This window comes from Cololabis saira, chromosome 9 (genome assembly GCF_033807715.1).
Source record: "Cololabis saira isolate AMF1-May2022 chromosome 9, fColSai1.1, whole genome shotgun sequence".
NCBI classification, from domain to species: domain Eukaryota; kingdom Metazoa; phylum Chordata; class Actinopteri; order Beloniformes; family Belonidae; genus Cololabis; species Cololabis saira.
Genome location: NC_084595.1, coordinates 42953360 through 42969416, shown reverse-complemented (window position 1 = coordinate 42969416; position 16057 = coordinate 42953360). Strand labels below are relative to the sequence as shown.

Sequence of the window (16057 nt, the reverse complement as noted above, 5' to 3'; positions counted from 1 at the left end):
ACTGCTGCTGTTACCATGGTAACAGCTGCTACTCCTGCTGTGATACGTCACTTCCTCCCAACGGGAGGCGTGGGCGCTCTTAATAGTACGTCCAAATTAATGCATACTACTGATATTTACTCAAAAGCGTGCCGAATTTAAGTATACTTTTTAGAATATATTGTTTAGTATGGCATTTCGGGCGCACCGTATGTCATTCGTCAGCTGAGTTGTAAACAGTTCCGGATCAGAGTCCAGAGCTCTGTATGATTTGATTTCCTACAACTGGTTTGATCACGGTCATCCTTAAAAAAGAACATTTCTCTGAGCTGAGAACCACTGAGTTCACGCTGTAAATGTCAAGTAGGTAGTCAGTGTTCATTATTAAAATGTTAGCCATTAAAAGTCTGAACCGTTGGCCTTGAAAAACAGTATACATGGGCATTGTTACCTTTTCATTTCAGTTCTGATACATAATTAATGGCGTATTTGCTAAAACTGAAAAGAAACATTTTTGCATATAATCAGAAGTAAATATTGATCTTTGCCGTTCAGGTCCACTCACTCCCGTTCATCCAGGACTCTCCAGCGCCCGCTGACTTCTTTATAAACCCTGTGGTCATGTAAGTGGATATTAAAGTCACTAACAAGTCCTGAGGTGGGCATGGCCTTACAGCATGGCGGCTCTCCATCTGTCATGTTGCCCAGCTCTCTCTGGGGAACCTGGAAACGTGGGTGTATGTTGAGCAGCTCAAGACTCGGCCGCATCTTTGGGCCATCTGGGGATATTTTAGCACTTTTAGGACATTTGGGGACATTTGTTGATTTTACTTGGAGATAATTCCGTATTTGTAGAACATTTGGGGGAGTTTTTTAGAGAGAGAGGTTTGTGTAGGGCTCAGATTCAGGCGGAACCAGGTTCAGGTCTGGGGTCCTCACAAGGATAGAAACACTGTCAGTGTGTGTGTGTGTGTGACCTGATGCCATCATATTCTCCTTCCTGTGTGTGTGTGTGTGTGTGTGTGTGTGTGTGTGTGTGTGTGTGTGTGTGTGTGTGTGTGTGTGTGTGTGTGTGTGTGTGTGTGTGTGTGCGAGGCTCAGTAGCAGCAGTGAAGCTTGCTCGCCCTCTCCGGCTCTCTCACACCACGGTGCTGACGGAGGGATCTGATAGGTTGAGCTGGCCAGTGATGTCAGTCGGGTACGGCTACAGGCGGAGGGATGAAAACAGAGAAGAGGACAAAACAACACACGTTAATTAAACAAGGTCCAGGTTCACTCACATTGTTCAGAATTTTTCTTCTTTGCAACCACAGTTACAGGCAGTGTTGTGCATGAACGAGTTCAAATGAACGAGTTCATTGAACACGTTCATTTCTGTGAGAACGTTGAACTGAACGCAACATATTTGCAAATAAAGAACTTGAACGTGAACTTGTTCATTCTGCAGATCAGGAACTGGAATTTGAACTGTTCAGATTATGTGAGTTTCAGCTTCACTGTTTATGTCCAATTATTACGGAATACATTTCACCACATTTAAAATACTCAACGAGACGACGACTTCTCACTACATTACCCACAATGCAGTGCACACTAGCTGACACACTAGTGATCATAACTTAAACGCATTGTCGATGACTATACATTGTTTGAATTGGTTGATGCTATTTAAAGAAGGTATGATTTTGTATTGTAATGCATTACATCTAAATGTTTCGGAATGACTGTAACCTTAATGTGAGTGTCAAAAGGAGCACTGGTCTTATTTGACAGAAATCTAAAGTATATTTTGTAGTAGAATTTCCTTTTTTTTTTACCTTTTTCTTTTTCCATGTTTCTTTTCTTTTTTCTTTACTACCTCTTTAGGTTTTTTTTTATTTTTGTCATGTACTGTATATTATGTGTCGGACCCCAGGAAGAGTAGCTGCAGTTTTGCTGCAGCTAATGGGGATCCAAATAAAACTATAAACTATAAACTAGCATAGCAACGGGCACCAGCTCCATGGCAACGGTGGCCCGAGCCCGGTGCATCTTTACATGACCAGTGAAGAGAGAGACGTTGCAGACGCAGATGATGATCCGCTTATCATTATCTGAGGGAATTTTACACATCGTCTCCCAAAGAGTCCAACGGTAAAAATCCAAACTTTCTGTTCAAATTATGACAACCTGCTCTGAGAAAGTTTAAACAGTTAAAACATCTGTCCAGTGTGAGAAAATATTTGCAAGTCCTTGACAATCAAACAAAGTGATCAGGAAAGAGCAAGAAGACCCAACATCCCCAAACAACCCCAGTCACCTTCAGGGGGAGGATTTACCTGCAACAGGTAGAAACACTGATAATGGACTACATTGTTGGAGATTTACAGCATGAGTAAAGTTGAAAAGCCACTAGGACAATACATGATTGTATACAGTGAACAGTTTTAGGATAGGGGGGCGTTTCATTCGTACTTCTCACCTAAAAATATTGAAATGAACTGAATTTGAACTAGTTCAAAATGAAAATGGTGAACTATGAACGTGAACTATTCATTTTTAAACTATGTGAACTGAACTTTGAACTAGTTCATGAGAAGTAGGAAGTTGCACAACACTGGTGGATATAGTGGTTGGATCATTTACTGTAAAAGAACTCCAACAAAGATGGAGACTGGATGACTTCTGTCCCTAACGCCCCTGAGCCTCGTCTCGTCACATCACAGTAGCGTCGACGGACACTTAAAGCATGTAGGAACGTGACAAATGTTATACAAATGTGTTCATCTAGATTAAATACACTGGATGCACATCTGCTGTCATCAGTTCACTGGAAACAGAGAACCTAATGAATATAAAATGTTGACGTTTGCTGGTTACCAAAAATGTAAAAGTTAGAGAACACCTTTGTTGCAGATAAGATGCATCCAGTTAAATCCTTTGGAAATGGTATTGGGGTTCATCGTCCTAACACTTAATTTTTTGTTCTTATTAGCTTCATTTTTCATACATAAATAAGAGCACACTGAAAAAAGATTAGATATTGTGGTTGTTTTTGTCTAAACCTAAGACTACAATCCCTACAATCTTATGATAGACTTTAAACTGATCGCTACAATGTTTTTACATATACCACCGGTATAAGATTAAAAGAGGAGGTTGTAACCTTTGCATTGGACTGTTCAAATGTAACTTTGACTGTTTTATGTAGATGACACTCCTACAGTCTGCTGACATTACATCTGGATCAAACATGGACAGAATAGTGAGTTCTTCAGAAAGAGAGGGGAGAGAGACTGGTATCAACTACATCACCCGCTAAATCATCTTACAACGGTCACACTGCAAAAACTCAAAATCTTACCAGGAATATTAGTCTTATTTCTAGTTAAAATGTCTCATTTGTAGTGAAAAGAAAATCTCATTACACTTAAAACAAGAGTCATCACTGGAAAAAAGAACAATTTTACCAGTTTCAAGTAGATTTTCACTTAAAATAAGTAGAAAAATCTGATTTTTCTACTTATTTCAAGTGAAAATTTACTTGAAACAGGTGAAAATTGTCAAATAACAAGTTATTTTTCTGGTAATGACTCTTGTTTTAAGTGTAATGAGATTTTTTGACTAAAATGAGACATTTTAACTAGAAATAAGAAAAATATTCCTGGTAAGATTTTGAGTTTTTGCAGTGCATGTCTGCTAAAAGTGTGTTTAACATGCCACAGTGGCCATTTCTCAGTACCAGTAGGTGTGCTCTTGTATTTTGTGGTTCATACTTGGAAAGTCTGGTTCAGGACATCATCCTTCAGAGGACGAAAGAATGCAGTTCAGACTTTCTGCTTGCCAACAACGTCAAAGCTCAACTACAATATTGCATTATATGTTTAATTATCGTTATCGTCACATGACCAGCATTTTCGTTGCGTCTCGTATCGTTTTCCTCAGGTGATAAAGGTTTGTTCACGACGATATTTAGTCATAATTTTCGTTGACGAAAGCAACTTTAGCGTGATATAGAGCGTGATGCTGGTGCGTCCTGGCGGCTGGCGTGTTTCCTAACTACTTGGGTCATGCTTGCAAAGGAGGACAGAGGCAGTGTGTGTGTTGACAGCCTGTAGTTGGACACCATTCAAACCCACTGAGAGAAAACACACTGCAAAAACTCAAAATCTTACCAGGAATATTTGTCTTATTTCTAGTTAAAATGTCTCTTTTTTTAGTCAAAAAATCAAGAGTCATTATCAGAAAAATAACTTGTTATTTGACCATTTTCACCTGTTTCAAGTAAATTTTCACTTGAAATAAGTGGGACAAGATTTATCTTCTTATTACAAGCAAAAAAATCTTGTTCCACTGGCAGATTTTTCTACTTATTTTAAGTGAAAATCTACTTGAAACAGGTTAAATAGTTGTTTTTTTCCAGTGATGAGTCTTGTTTTAAGTGTAATGAGATTTTTTTTTACTAAAAATGAGACATTTTAACTAGAAAACAGACAAATATTCTTGTTAAGATTTTGAGTTTTTGCAGTGCACTCATATAGAACATAAAGAGACGACCAGAGAAACAAGCCTCCTCCTCCTCTTGAGCCACTTCGCCTGTTACCAAACATTAAAACGTTCCGCGAGCAGTCAAAGTGTTTTAACGTGAAACAACCGTTCAAATCCCTGAGAAGAGACACCGTTCAGACTCCCTTCACATGAAGAAGACAAGGGTTTCAGGAGAGATGAAGTGTGAGAGGGACGGACACATTAAAACCTGCATCAAAGATTTGCCACATTTCTCAGTCCGACTATAAAAACATCTTCACGGGCCATTGTAATCTGGAAAGAACGACTGAGAAACCATCAGAACTGACGCAGCTCGCACCCATAGTCATATATCTGTCTGCAGGTTGGCCAACGAGTCCTAAGGAAGGAAGATTTATTTCCCCAGAAACCTCATGAATAAAAAGCAGAGTGGCTGGATGAGTCGCTGCAAGGGAGACGAGTTAGAGGGGGAAGACGAGCGTCTCCCGGCCGGTCTCCCGGGACGACAGCTGGAGGTTAATGGAGGACAAAAGTGAGAGAGCTCCAGGGAAACCCTGAGATGGAGGACAGGAGGGGACAGGAGAGGAAGAGGAGGTAAAAAACATCCGGCAGACACAAGGACGAAGACGGACACCACACAGTTTGAGCCTCTTCACTTCTCCTCTACAAGAGGACGACGTGAAAATCAAACCCCGACCTGCCGGGACGCTTTAAATAAGACTCTGAACTCTCTTTGCTTTCATCCGTCTGTCTTTAGTGGGACAGGAGAGCTGATAGAGGACAGACCACCAAAGAAGAATAAAGTCAAAGATGAAGGAGGAGGAGGGAGACCAATGATGAAGGAACCCAGCGTGACAGAAGAAGGAAAGGACAGAAAAAAAGATGGAGGGTGGAGACAGAGAAAAGGTCCCCAGGGGCCGTACGGCGTTTGAGCTCGGGGGTTGAAGTGATGGACCTAAAAGAGGTTTGGGGCTCGGGATCTGCCCAACAACTTTTCCTACCCTACAATAAGGGCCAGTCCCAATCCCCCCCTAGTCCTACTTTTCAGCACTACCCCTAAATGTTGCGCGTTCCCGTGAGGGTAGTGGTGTCCCAATTCCTCTTTGCATGTAGGGCTAGTGGACATAACGAGGGCTAGGGGGTATGGTTTTCAGATGCACCCTAGTTGACCGAGGGCTAGAAAAATTTCCCAGAATGCTTTACGTCATCATTTGCAGACTGAATAAAAAAAAAACAACATGGCGGACATTTCTTATTTTTTAGTGAATAAAATCAATAATTTGAGTTAGTTTCTACATAAAAATGCGTTTTGATTACATTTCTAGAGAGAAATATATATTTTACTTTCAAAATATTCACTCAGTGAATGTACATAAGAATTCTTTTTCAAACCTTGCCAGAATAAAGGCTGATTTATGGTTTCGCGTTACACCAAAGCAGAGCCTACGGCGTAGGTTACGCGGCGACGCGCGCCCTACGCCGTACCCTATGCCGTAGGCTCTGCGTTGATTTAACGTGGAACCATAAATCAGCTCCCGAGCCGGCGGCTCTAGATATCCCCTGAAAACATCGGAGCAAATTTCTTAACAGGTGTTATTTGGATAAACTGAGCCCAGGTTGGGGATCTTAACGGTTACTTTTACGCCTGAAAAAATATTAAAACTTAATGAAGTGGCATATTAACAGCGCTACAGCTGAAATTAAAACAGCTTTTATCTCTGGGCTTCCTGATATGGTGTGACGTATGTGCAAACGTAACTACACAGTCGCTTACGTACCCGAACCTAAACCACGCAGTGACGTAGCAAGCAAAGTTTAGGGGTAGTGTTGAAAAGTAGGTGTAGTGGGAGTATTGGGACTGGGCCCTGGGAAGATTACAAGAGCCCTAAAGTTTGTGGCTTCATTTTTAGGGGTAGTGGTAGAAAGTACGGGGTGTATTGGGATTGGCCCTTTGAGTAAATATCAGTAGTATGCATTAATTGGGACTTACTACTCAGAGCCACACGGCACTTCCTGCCGTTGGGACGGGGAGTTGTTACCATGGTAACAACCAACAATCAAGAGTAATTGATTTCAGTCTCACATTATTCAGGAAAGCTTTTAAATGTTAAGGAGAGTGGAGAGGAGAGGACACTGGTGTGTTTTTATTGATACTGACCTTTTCCTGTACTTGTTTTAATCTTGTAAACACTCTGGGATTGCATGAATGAAGAGTGCTCTATAAATAAAATCTATTATTATTATTACTATTACTACTAGGAGGATTTCCCAAACAGAGATTATATCTTTCAGCTTGCATAGGAATGTCTCTCTAGTCCCTGTGGACGTCTCTGCTTAGACTGCTGCCCCAGAGAACAGGATGTTAAAGGATGGGTTTTTACATTTTTATTTTCCCGTTATTCAATTTGTTTCATTTTTGCTTTTAAAGGACAATAAGGAAACGTTTTATTCTAGTTGTCCAGTTTGGTTTCATAAACAGAAACCAGTGAACAAAACATGGATTCTACAGGCGAGTACTTTTCTTCTCACACGACTGTAGTTTTAGTTCACAGAAGTTATAGACAGAAATAATGTAATAAGCATTGGATGATCTGTGTAATACACATTAGTATACAGAGATAACAGTACGATAGACTCAAACACTGTGTACTGCCCACTGTCTAGGACAAGTTACAGGACTGTCTCAGAAAGTTAGAATATTGTGATAAAGTTCTTTATTTTCTGTAATGCAATTAAAAACACAAAAATGTCATACATTCTGGATTCATTACAAATCAACTGAAATATTGCAAGCCTTTTATTATTTTAATATTGCTGATTAATGGTTTACAGTTTAAGATTAGGATTTCCAGAATATTCTAATTTTTTGAGATAGGATATTTGAGTTTTCTTAAGCTGTAAGCCATGATCAGCAATATTAAAATAATAAAAGGCTTGCAATATTTCAGTTGATTTGTAATGAATCCAGAATGTGTGACATTTTTGTTTTTGTAATTGCATTACAGAAAATCACAATATTCTAATTTTCTGAGACAGTCCTGTATATCAAATATTACTTGTAAATATTAAATAGTGGAGCGGTATAAGGATGAGTAATCATATTTAATGCAGAATGGCACAGTGTGGTGAAGTATTAAAATCTACAAGAGCACCAGGATAAATAAATCATTTTCTGTCATTGAATGTTAACCGTGTGTGTTGTGTATAGTTGGTCTGTTGTATGTGTTATGAGTGGTTGTGTGTGTGTGTGTGTGTGTGTGTGTGTGTGTGTGTGTGTGTGTGTGTGTGTGTGTGTGTGTGTGTGTGTGTGTGTGTGTGTGTCAGTGTGTGTGAGTGTGTGTGTGTGTGTGTGTGTGTGTGTGCTCCATCTGCTCAGCAGCAGGTTATATAAGCGCCTACAGCTCACAGTGTGTGCCTGCTCCCGTCTCCACATAAACCTGGCCGCTCCGTGTGTTTCTGTGTGTGTGTGTGTTTCAGTCCTTGTTTACAGGACACACACACGGATCGGCCACAGTTAGAACCAAGCATGCTCAGTTCCACCACCGAGGTAGAACCAGACCTAGCTGTGCCCCTCAGACCGACGTGAAGGGTTTTGACGGTGTGGCCGGGTCCTTTGTCCCGCTTAACGTGGCCGCTGAGGCGTGTGCACGGCCCTGAGGCGTGTGCACGGCCCGTGGCGGTCGTTTCAGTCCATCACATTCATTACAGGAAGCTTTTAACCAACAGACTCACAAAGGAGGAGCAGACCGGGACCTTAGACTGGATAATAAGGCCCGGACAAGCCCCCTGTGAGGTTATACAGGAGTTTGGAGATGCTGTTGAACAATCGCCATGGCAACGATGCAGCTCCATGAAAACCCTTGATGATGGGTTATTCTGATGTGTCTTCATCATACCATCAACATCCAATCAACTTTCTTCCTGCTCGCTATACAAGTATGCGTGCTTTGAAACTGCCCCGCCCCAACCTACAGTACCATCTCATGGGCTAGCACTAGCTTGCTACAATCTGATTGGGTGAAGCTTGTGTTAAAGCATGGAAAGTTGAACATTCCCCAGCCGTGAATTGAAGCAACAAATGTATATTCCTAGATTATGATGTTGATCTGCTCAGAATGGTTTCAATGCATTCACCTAATGTCCATGTACAAGCAGAACCCCCTTATGGTGGTTTATTTTGTAGCTTGACCAGATTCTCTATACCACTCTTGTGTCTGATGTCGTGCCAGAACATATAGAGTGAATGCGCATGACATCACAGATGTGACTTCACAGCGGGTTTCGCCCACTGAGTGGCAGAAAGACTGAGTGGCAGCGTAAACTTTCAGTTTGAGCCACTAGAAAACATCTAAAATGGGAAAGAGCTGTTGTGGGATCGACTGTACTCATAGATTTAGCAAGAAATCGGAGTTATCGTTTTACAGACTGCCAAAAAATAAGCTTAAGAGAGACAAATGGATCGCTGCAATTCACAGAAACAACTGGATTCCAGGCACCGAAACGTGGATTTGCGGTTCCCATTTTGTATCAGGTAATGTTGGATTTTTGGGTAGCTAACGTTAAACGGTCAAATCATAAAGTTCGGTGTCCTCATCATTTTAATTTCTACAACAAATCCTGCCTTGAAGTCGGACCAAGCGTCAAGACCTTTGTAAGCCTTCAAGCTTTGCTTCATGTATTTCCCCGGCGTAGAAATTAAGTTCATATAAATATCAGGAAACTGGATTCGTGGCCAAATATTAATGTCCATGAACCACTGGTTCTTGGGGTAACTGTACGGGTCACTGTCAAGTCCAACTGCCTTTAATTTAAGCCCATAATCAGCTGTTATCCCGTCTTCTCCACTAGTTGCAGCTGTTTTTGCTGATGTTTTGCCACTCAGTGTGAGTAAGGGGGCTGGTCCAGTGGGGAAGTGACATCAATGCAGACCCTCTATTACCCTAGCTATTAATTTCTGAAGCATTCTTCGTGGTCTGCAAAGAATTAGGCAGATTTTCAAGCGGAGAAGAAAGAGGAGACCCGGTCCGGCTGTGTTTACCTAGCCCTAACGTCTTACTCACATTAACGGGTCATACCAATCATACCAACTGGCTTCCAGATGTCCATGTGATGCAGAAGACAATCTGAACACTTGAAGCAGGGTTCTTTCTGTCGGTTTAGTTTTCAACTTTCTTTTAGGGAGTCGGACCACACAGGCCGACCTTTGCTTGCCGTACGAAGTCATCCAGCCACCCCAACATGTCTGTAGTAAGTGCAAAGTCAGTAGCTGCAGCTGTGTTTGGAACTTCAGAGGTACACACAACACCCTCCGGTCTGAAGGAACCGTTGAGGTGCCTTTGAGAGAAGCTCCTGGAGGTTCTGGAGCTTTCTCTCTTCCTCCACCTTTGGTTTTAACGTTGTGGTGGGTGGGTGTGGGTAGGGCGACGGTTGGTTGTATACTGGGTGTGTTAGGGTGCTGTCACACCTGTCCCGTTTAGGGCAGTTGTTCCGAAACAGGGAGCGTTTCCCCCTAAAGATATGTTCGTTTGGTACATGTGAACACAGCAATCGCGCTCGGATGCGGCACAAAACAAGCGAGCCAAGATCTCCTCGGAGAGGTGGTCTCGGCTCGCTTCCATTCCAGACCTGGAGCGGTGCGTTTTTTTTATTTGGAGTGAGAGCATAATCGACACAGCAACCGACACAACTCCATTCATTGTGACCGCGGCGCAAGGAGAAGAGTCGGTGCAGCCTCCACCACCTTCTTTCCTATTGGACGTGCCGAGATGTTGTCACAGTGCGGCACGGTGAAATTAAAAAATGTTCAATTCGGGCAGGAAGGCGCGGCGTAAATGCCACGGCAGGCGCCGCTGAGCTCTACCGCAGAGCGGTCCGCTCCCGCGCCGCGGTAGCACATAAATGAATGGGATCAGTGGCGGCGGTCTGCCCCTCTATGTGAAAGGGGCTTTATAACCATTGTTGTTTTTCCAGTTGGTTCGCGCATGGCATTTGCCACAGCTTTGAACCGCTAGAGACGGTTGCCTTGTGAACACAAACCCCACAAACGAAAAACGACACAACTGTATCGATTTAGCCCCTGAATCGGAACAAAACAAACGGACCACAGGTCTGAAAGCACCCTTAATTATGTGTGTGTTTGGTGCTCCATTGAGGCAGCTCACTTCTGTTCGATGGAGTGTTTCAGTCAAATGTTTCAGTAAAACAGGATGTTTTACTGCCCTCATCTGCAAACACACAGCCGGTCACAACATGAGTCCCAAACACAGGCACACTACAGTAAACCAATCAGAAAAATCAAAGGGAACCCGTGGGGTTGGGGAGAAAGTGTTGGTGACGAGGTTCTGGTGATGCTGTCACAGATCAGGGGCCTCATTTATAAAGCTTGCGTGCGCACAGCAGAAACAGACTGCAGGAAGCCGCTGCGCATGCTCAGCAGGCTCATTCATATGAAAATACAGTCATCAAGTAGTTTGCATTGACCATTCATGGTATGAAGTGGGCGTGTAGAGGGCGGGGTATGAGGCGAATTCACATGCGCGACCTTCCAGCTGGACTGTGATTTATAAAGAGAACATTGCGTGCACACGGTTTTATAAATCAGGATTTTTTTGTGCGCACGCCATTTTCGGCTTTTGGGCGCACATGCACTTTTAGTATAAATCCTACACACTCTTTTATAAATGAGGCCCCAACACTGTGCCGCCATACTGCCTCTCTCCTGGGGTGGGTGGGGGGACAAACCCCACTAACAGCAGAACTACAGTAAACATCAACATCCTGGATCCAACCGGACCCTGATGATGGAGCAGAGGAACCACGTCCAAGCTTCATTATGACTTTTACTTTCAGCGGTCGGAATTCCCGTCAGAGCTACATCAGAAAGGAAAACCATCCCTTTTAAAGTGATCGCTTTACGAAAATGCCAAGCGAAAAAACTGAGCAGTCGACCTCACATGCCTCTGTCCTATAATGCAATGTGACCACAAATACAGAGGCTGCTCACATGACAAAGGCTTCCAGTTGCCCATTGCATAATCGCTTTTACATCCAACATCTACAGTATACAGTATACAAGCAACTGCAACACCAGTATGCATTAATACTGTATTCTACATAGTAAATAGTCTCATAAACAACCTTTGTCCTGAACTTTGTAGTCTGTTTGTTTTTTTAAACCGATCAGGAAACTGATCAAAGCAGACTGAGCCTATGAGGAGGTTGAGCCTCAAAGAGACAAGACCTGTGTCTCAACCAGAAGGTGATGAGACGTGCTGCAGCAGGAGAGGATACAGGGGCAATAACAAAGCATGCAGAGCTCCAGTAGACCTCTAAATAAAATAATGAATCTCCACAACTGGTCTCCTCATTCAACAGGGAGTGAAAGTGGAGACAACATTATGCGTAACAGCACAGATAAATGAAGACACAGCTGGAGGTGTAACAAAGCTCTGACAGTGACTCCACCTCCAGGACATTTCTGATACAGCAGCTGGTACACAGGTACAACTTCTTTCTGACCACGAAAACAGGAGACCACTGTATAGGCCATCTTTATTGTTTCCATGGTTACCATCATGACGTCAGACAGCAGTTCAAGTGAAACCTGGGCAGGTGAGTCAGCTCAGAGGAACGGCAGCTGCTCGTGGGGTTCGTTAACCAGTACCAGTACAGCTGGACCTAGACTGTGGTCCCAGTACCCTCCAGCAGCAAAGGAGGCAGTGGGAGACTTTGATCAGCGCATCAGAGGGACAGAGGAGCATATGGCTTGTAAGAATATTGAGTGAACACTGCGGAGTTTGCAGGTCCCCGCAGAGCTGGGAAGACCCGGCACAGGTCCTCACAGAGGTGCATACTCCCACTGCAGGTCCTCACAGAGGTGCATACTCCCACTGCAGGTGCTTTCAGAGGTGCAACCTTCACCTGCCTTCAGTGAAGACCCCCTGCAGGTCCACAGGGGGCTGCAATCATCTGCCGTTGGTCCACTGCAGTGAAGACTTAAAGGGGACCTATTATGGCATTTAATGTCTATTTTAAACAGCCTTGAATGTCTTAAAAACAAGCTTTTTATTGTTTTTTCTATATAAATTAGAAATTCAGCCTCTGGGCCATGTCTTTATCTACGGCGTAGGCTCTGCGTTGGTGTAACGCGGAACCATAAATCAGCCTTTACACCGTGTCCTAACTGCATGCGATGCGAGTGAGCGTCGGCGAATAAATCAATTCCATTGCTTTATTTTCTATTGGACTGTCCTAACTGGCCCCAGCGACGCAGCGCACCGTTTTGAGCTGAACATTTGTCGGACACCCTGCTTCTATTTTCTTCCTGTCGCTCGCGTTGAAAGCCGGTTGAAAGACGGTTGAAAGCCGGTTGAAAGCGCTGTAGGAAACAGTCACGGATGAGGAACGGCTGATCCAGTTAGTTGAAATGAGAAGTTATCTCTATGATTCCTCCTCATTTCACTACAAAAACAAAAACAAAACAAAAACCTCAATAAAGTCACATAAAGTTTATTTAGAGCTCATTTAAAGAAATGGTTGATTAATACTCAGCTCTGTCTGCACTAAAACTTAATTGCACCTTTCTGTATTTCTTTACTTTTGTACTTTTCTGTACTTTCTGTATCTTTCTGTACTTTTTTGTATTCTTACATCTGTCCAGGGACTACAGATGAAAAATAGCCTCTTGGCTGACTCTGGCACATTTACAGCAATGTTTTTATTGATGTGCATTGTCCCTGTCAAATAAACCAATAAATAATAAAAAAAATGGCAGCTGCTGGAGGGAGATGGACAGAGAGCGTCCGATGTCACGCAGTGCTACGCGATAGTGGGACGCTCGCATGCAGTTAGGACACGGTTTTATAGTTGTGGGCTGGTTTCACGTATCGGAGGCCAAACCTCTGCTCCTGTCGTGACTCACGACGGGAGCAGAATCTTATTGGCTCGTAGATCCACATCACACTGGACGGCTCATCCGGGCGGCTGTACAGACACTGCAGAATTTGGTTGCTTTCCTCCTTCTCTGAGTTGGCAGGCTGAGGGGAGACCACTTTATATATGTTAAAGCAAGAGAAAACATGTTTTTCATAATAGGTCCCCTTTAAGTAAGTAAGTTAGGTAAGTTGTCAGAGGGCTGATCCACAGGACTGAGCGGTCCCACAGCCAAGTCCCTAACCAGAACTGGGATGAGGTGTGTTGACTAAATCACAGTTGAGTGTCATCTGATCAAAACTCTGGAGCCCGAACCTTTTATTCGTAATCAAGAGAAGATTGGATAGAAAAGCCTTGTTTTTTTGTTTGGTTCTGAGAGTAAGTATTGAATGTTCTCTTTGATAGTCTGGTGTGTTTTTGGGGCTGCTCTGCTAACGTCTCACATTCAGACTTCTACATCTGTCCTGCACATACGCCAGCTGGGAGGCAGCGGAGACTGGTTGAAGTTATTCAGGTGTTTCTGTCAGGCGGCTGCATCTGGCTGCTGACGAGGTGGGGAATCCTTTGACTCAGAGCAGATTTCTTCATGCGTGTGTGAACTATTTTAATATAAAGCTCCTTTTCATCTCCTTCTTTTTGATTCTGATATCATCCGCGGTTCCCTCTCAGATCAATGAAACCCATATATTCAAGTTGATATTTTAATCCGTGCAGAAACTCACTGAAGTCAGCAAGAAAGACGGTCTGATGTTTTTTTCCCCCCTTTATTTTACACTGAATTTCACATCTGAGAATCATTGAGAGCCTTGTCTCAGAGAGGAATATCTGCTAATTACAGAGAGAAGATCTACACTCATGTTGAGAAGTTAGTGCCCTGCTTATAATCTGTTGTTTTATAGTCTAAAACATAATCAAAATTGTCCGATCATAGTGGGTCTAAGTATTATACAACATCAGACGAATAAAAAATAGGGCTCTTTCCAGCGTGCCATTATTAATTATCAACTTGATGCCAAAAAGGAGACAAAAAGATGGGCAATACTACCCCTATGATTCATCACTTTATAGATCAACCTTCAGCAGGATCTCAGTAGATGTTTCCTGTCTCACTTCATCAGTGTCTCCTGGTTCTGGAGGAGGTCTGGTCCGTTCTTCTTTGCCAACATTGCTTCAGGTCATCAAGGTTTCTGAACTGAATCTGAAAGTTCATCAAGTGTTTTGGACGTCCATGTCTCCACAGGTCTCTGAAGGTCCACCACAGCATCTAAACCAGGTTCAGGTCTGGACTTGGACCAGGTCATTACAAAACCATGGTTCTTTTATTTTTCATCATTCTGGTGTGTTTGGGATTGTTTCCTGTCACATGACTCAGACCTCACATGTGTCTCCAGAAGACTCTGGTCTCCAGAACAGTTCATGGTCCATCAGGGACTGGCAGGTGTCCAGGTCCAGACCATCATCCCTCCACTACCACCACCAGTAGGTCTGAGCTGGTTCTGCTGGTTTCCTCCAAACATGGTTCTAGACATGAAGACCAAACATGTCCACGTTGGACTCACATGTCCAGAGGACATTGTTCCAACAGTCTGCTGATTTTTTCAGATGCAGGTTTGTGGACCTCATATCATATCACTCCTGCTTCCATGTTCTCCCTAGACAGAAGACATTTTCTCCGGACATGCCTGTACAGCATCACCTGGACATCAGGGAGGGAGACTGGGGCAGAACTGGAGGGTGTGCTGCAACTACAGAGGGATCACACTCCTCAGCATCCCTGGTAAAGCCTGATTTAAGGTTCTGCGTTAAACCAACGCAGAACCAACGCCGTTGCCGTGACGCCATCGTGAACCCTTCGGACTTCTCCATCACTCCATTCACTCCATTTCTTCGCAGTGCAATACCCCCCCAGAGAGCTAGTTGATACTTTGTTTAGCTTCCTGCTTTTCCGGTCACAGTCCTTATCAAAGAGATAAGGACAACTATTGTTCAAAAAAACAAAACCAAAAGAATCACACACACACAAAGAAAAGAGCGCTGAAAGTTCACCACTGCTTCACGAACCGGAACCAGAAATGCGTTGCTACCAAGCAAACCAATCACAGCCCTCTCCGTCTGCGTTGGGTCTGCGTCACCTTGACGCATAATTACATTTTTTGGGAGGTGCAGGTCAGGCTACGGCGTAGGCTACGGAGAGACTCCCGTGTAGGCACGTACCCTACGGCGTAGGTTTAACGCATAACCATAATTCAGGCTTAAGGTCTATTCTGGGGTACTGGAGAGGAGGATCCGCTGGACAGTTTAACCTCAGATCCAAGAGGAGCCGCTTGGTCTTCGTCCTGCCCATCCTTGTTCGTCCTCTTCTACCTGTCTCAGAGATTTATGAGAGGTCGCCCTTGCTTCTCATTCCACGGTCTGATCTGGGGGTCAATTGGGATAAACTCCTAATATCCCTGAAGAGAAACTCCCCAAGGGATTAATGACGTTGTATCTAATCTAATATCAGGGACATTTTCCGGGATGTTCACTACTGACTACTTTCCTTCTTGAAAACACATACCTGCCAAAACATCTACTTTTATCAAGGTCAGCCAATGATCCACTTATTAAAGATTGATGATTAGCAGCACCTGGCTGGAACTTC

The 16057-nt window shown here is 43.4% G+C and overlaps 1 protein-coding gene across 2 annotated transcripts in view; it reads right to left on the bottom strand.

Moving 5' to 3' along the window:
- Positions 1-983: 983 nt before the first annotated feature.
- LOC133451190 (glutamate receptor ionotropic, NMDA 1-like) overlaps positions 984-16057 on the bottom strand; it is an 86658-nt gene continuing 71584 nt past the window's right edge. For both annotated transcript variants that reach the window (XM_061730156.1, XM_061730157.1), the window contains one exon: positions 984-1183. In XM_061730156.1, coding sequence (XP_061586140.1) covers positions 1118-1183 — 66 coding nt within the window. In that variant the 3' untranslated portion in view covers positions 984-1117. The remainder of the gene's footprint in view (positions 1184-16057) is intronic.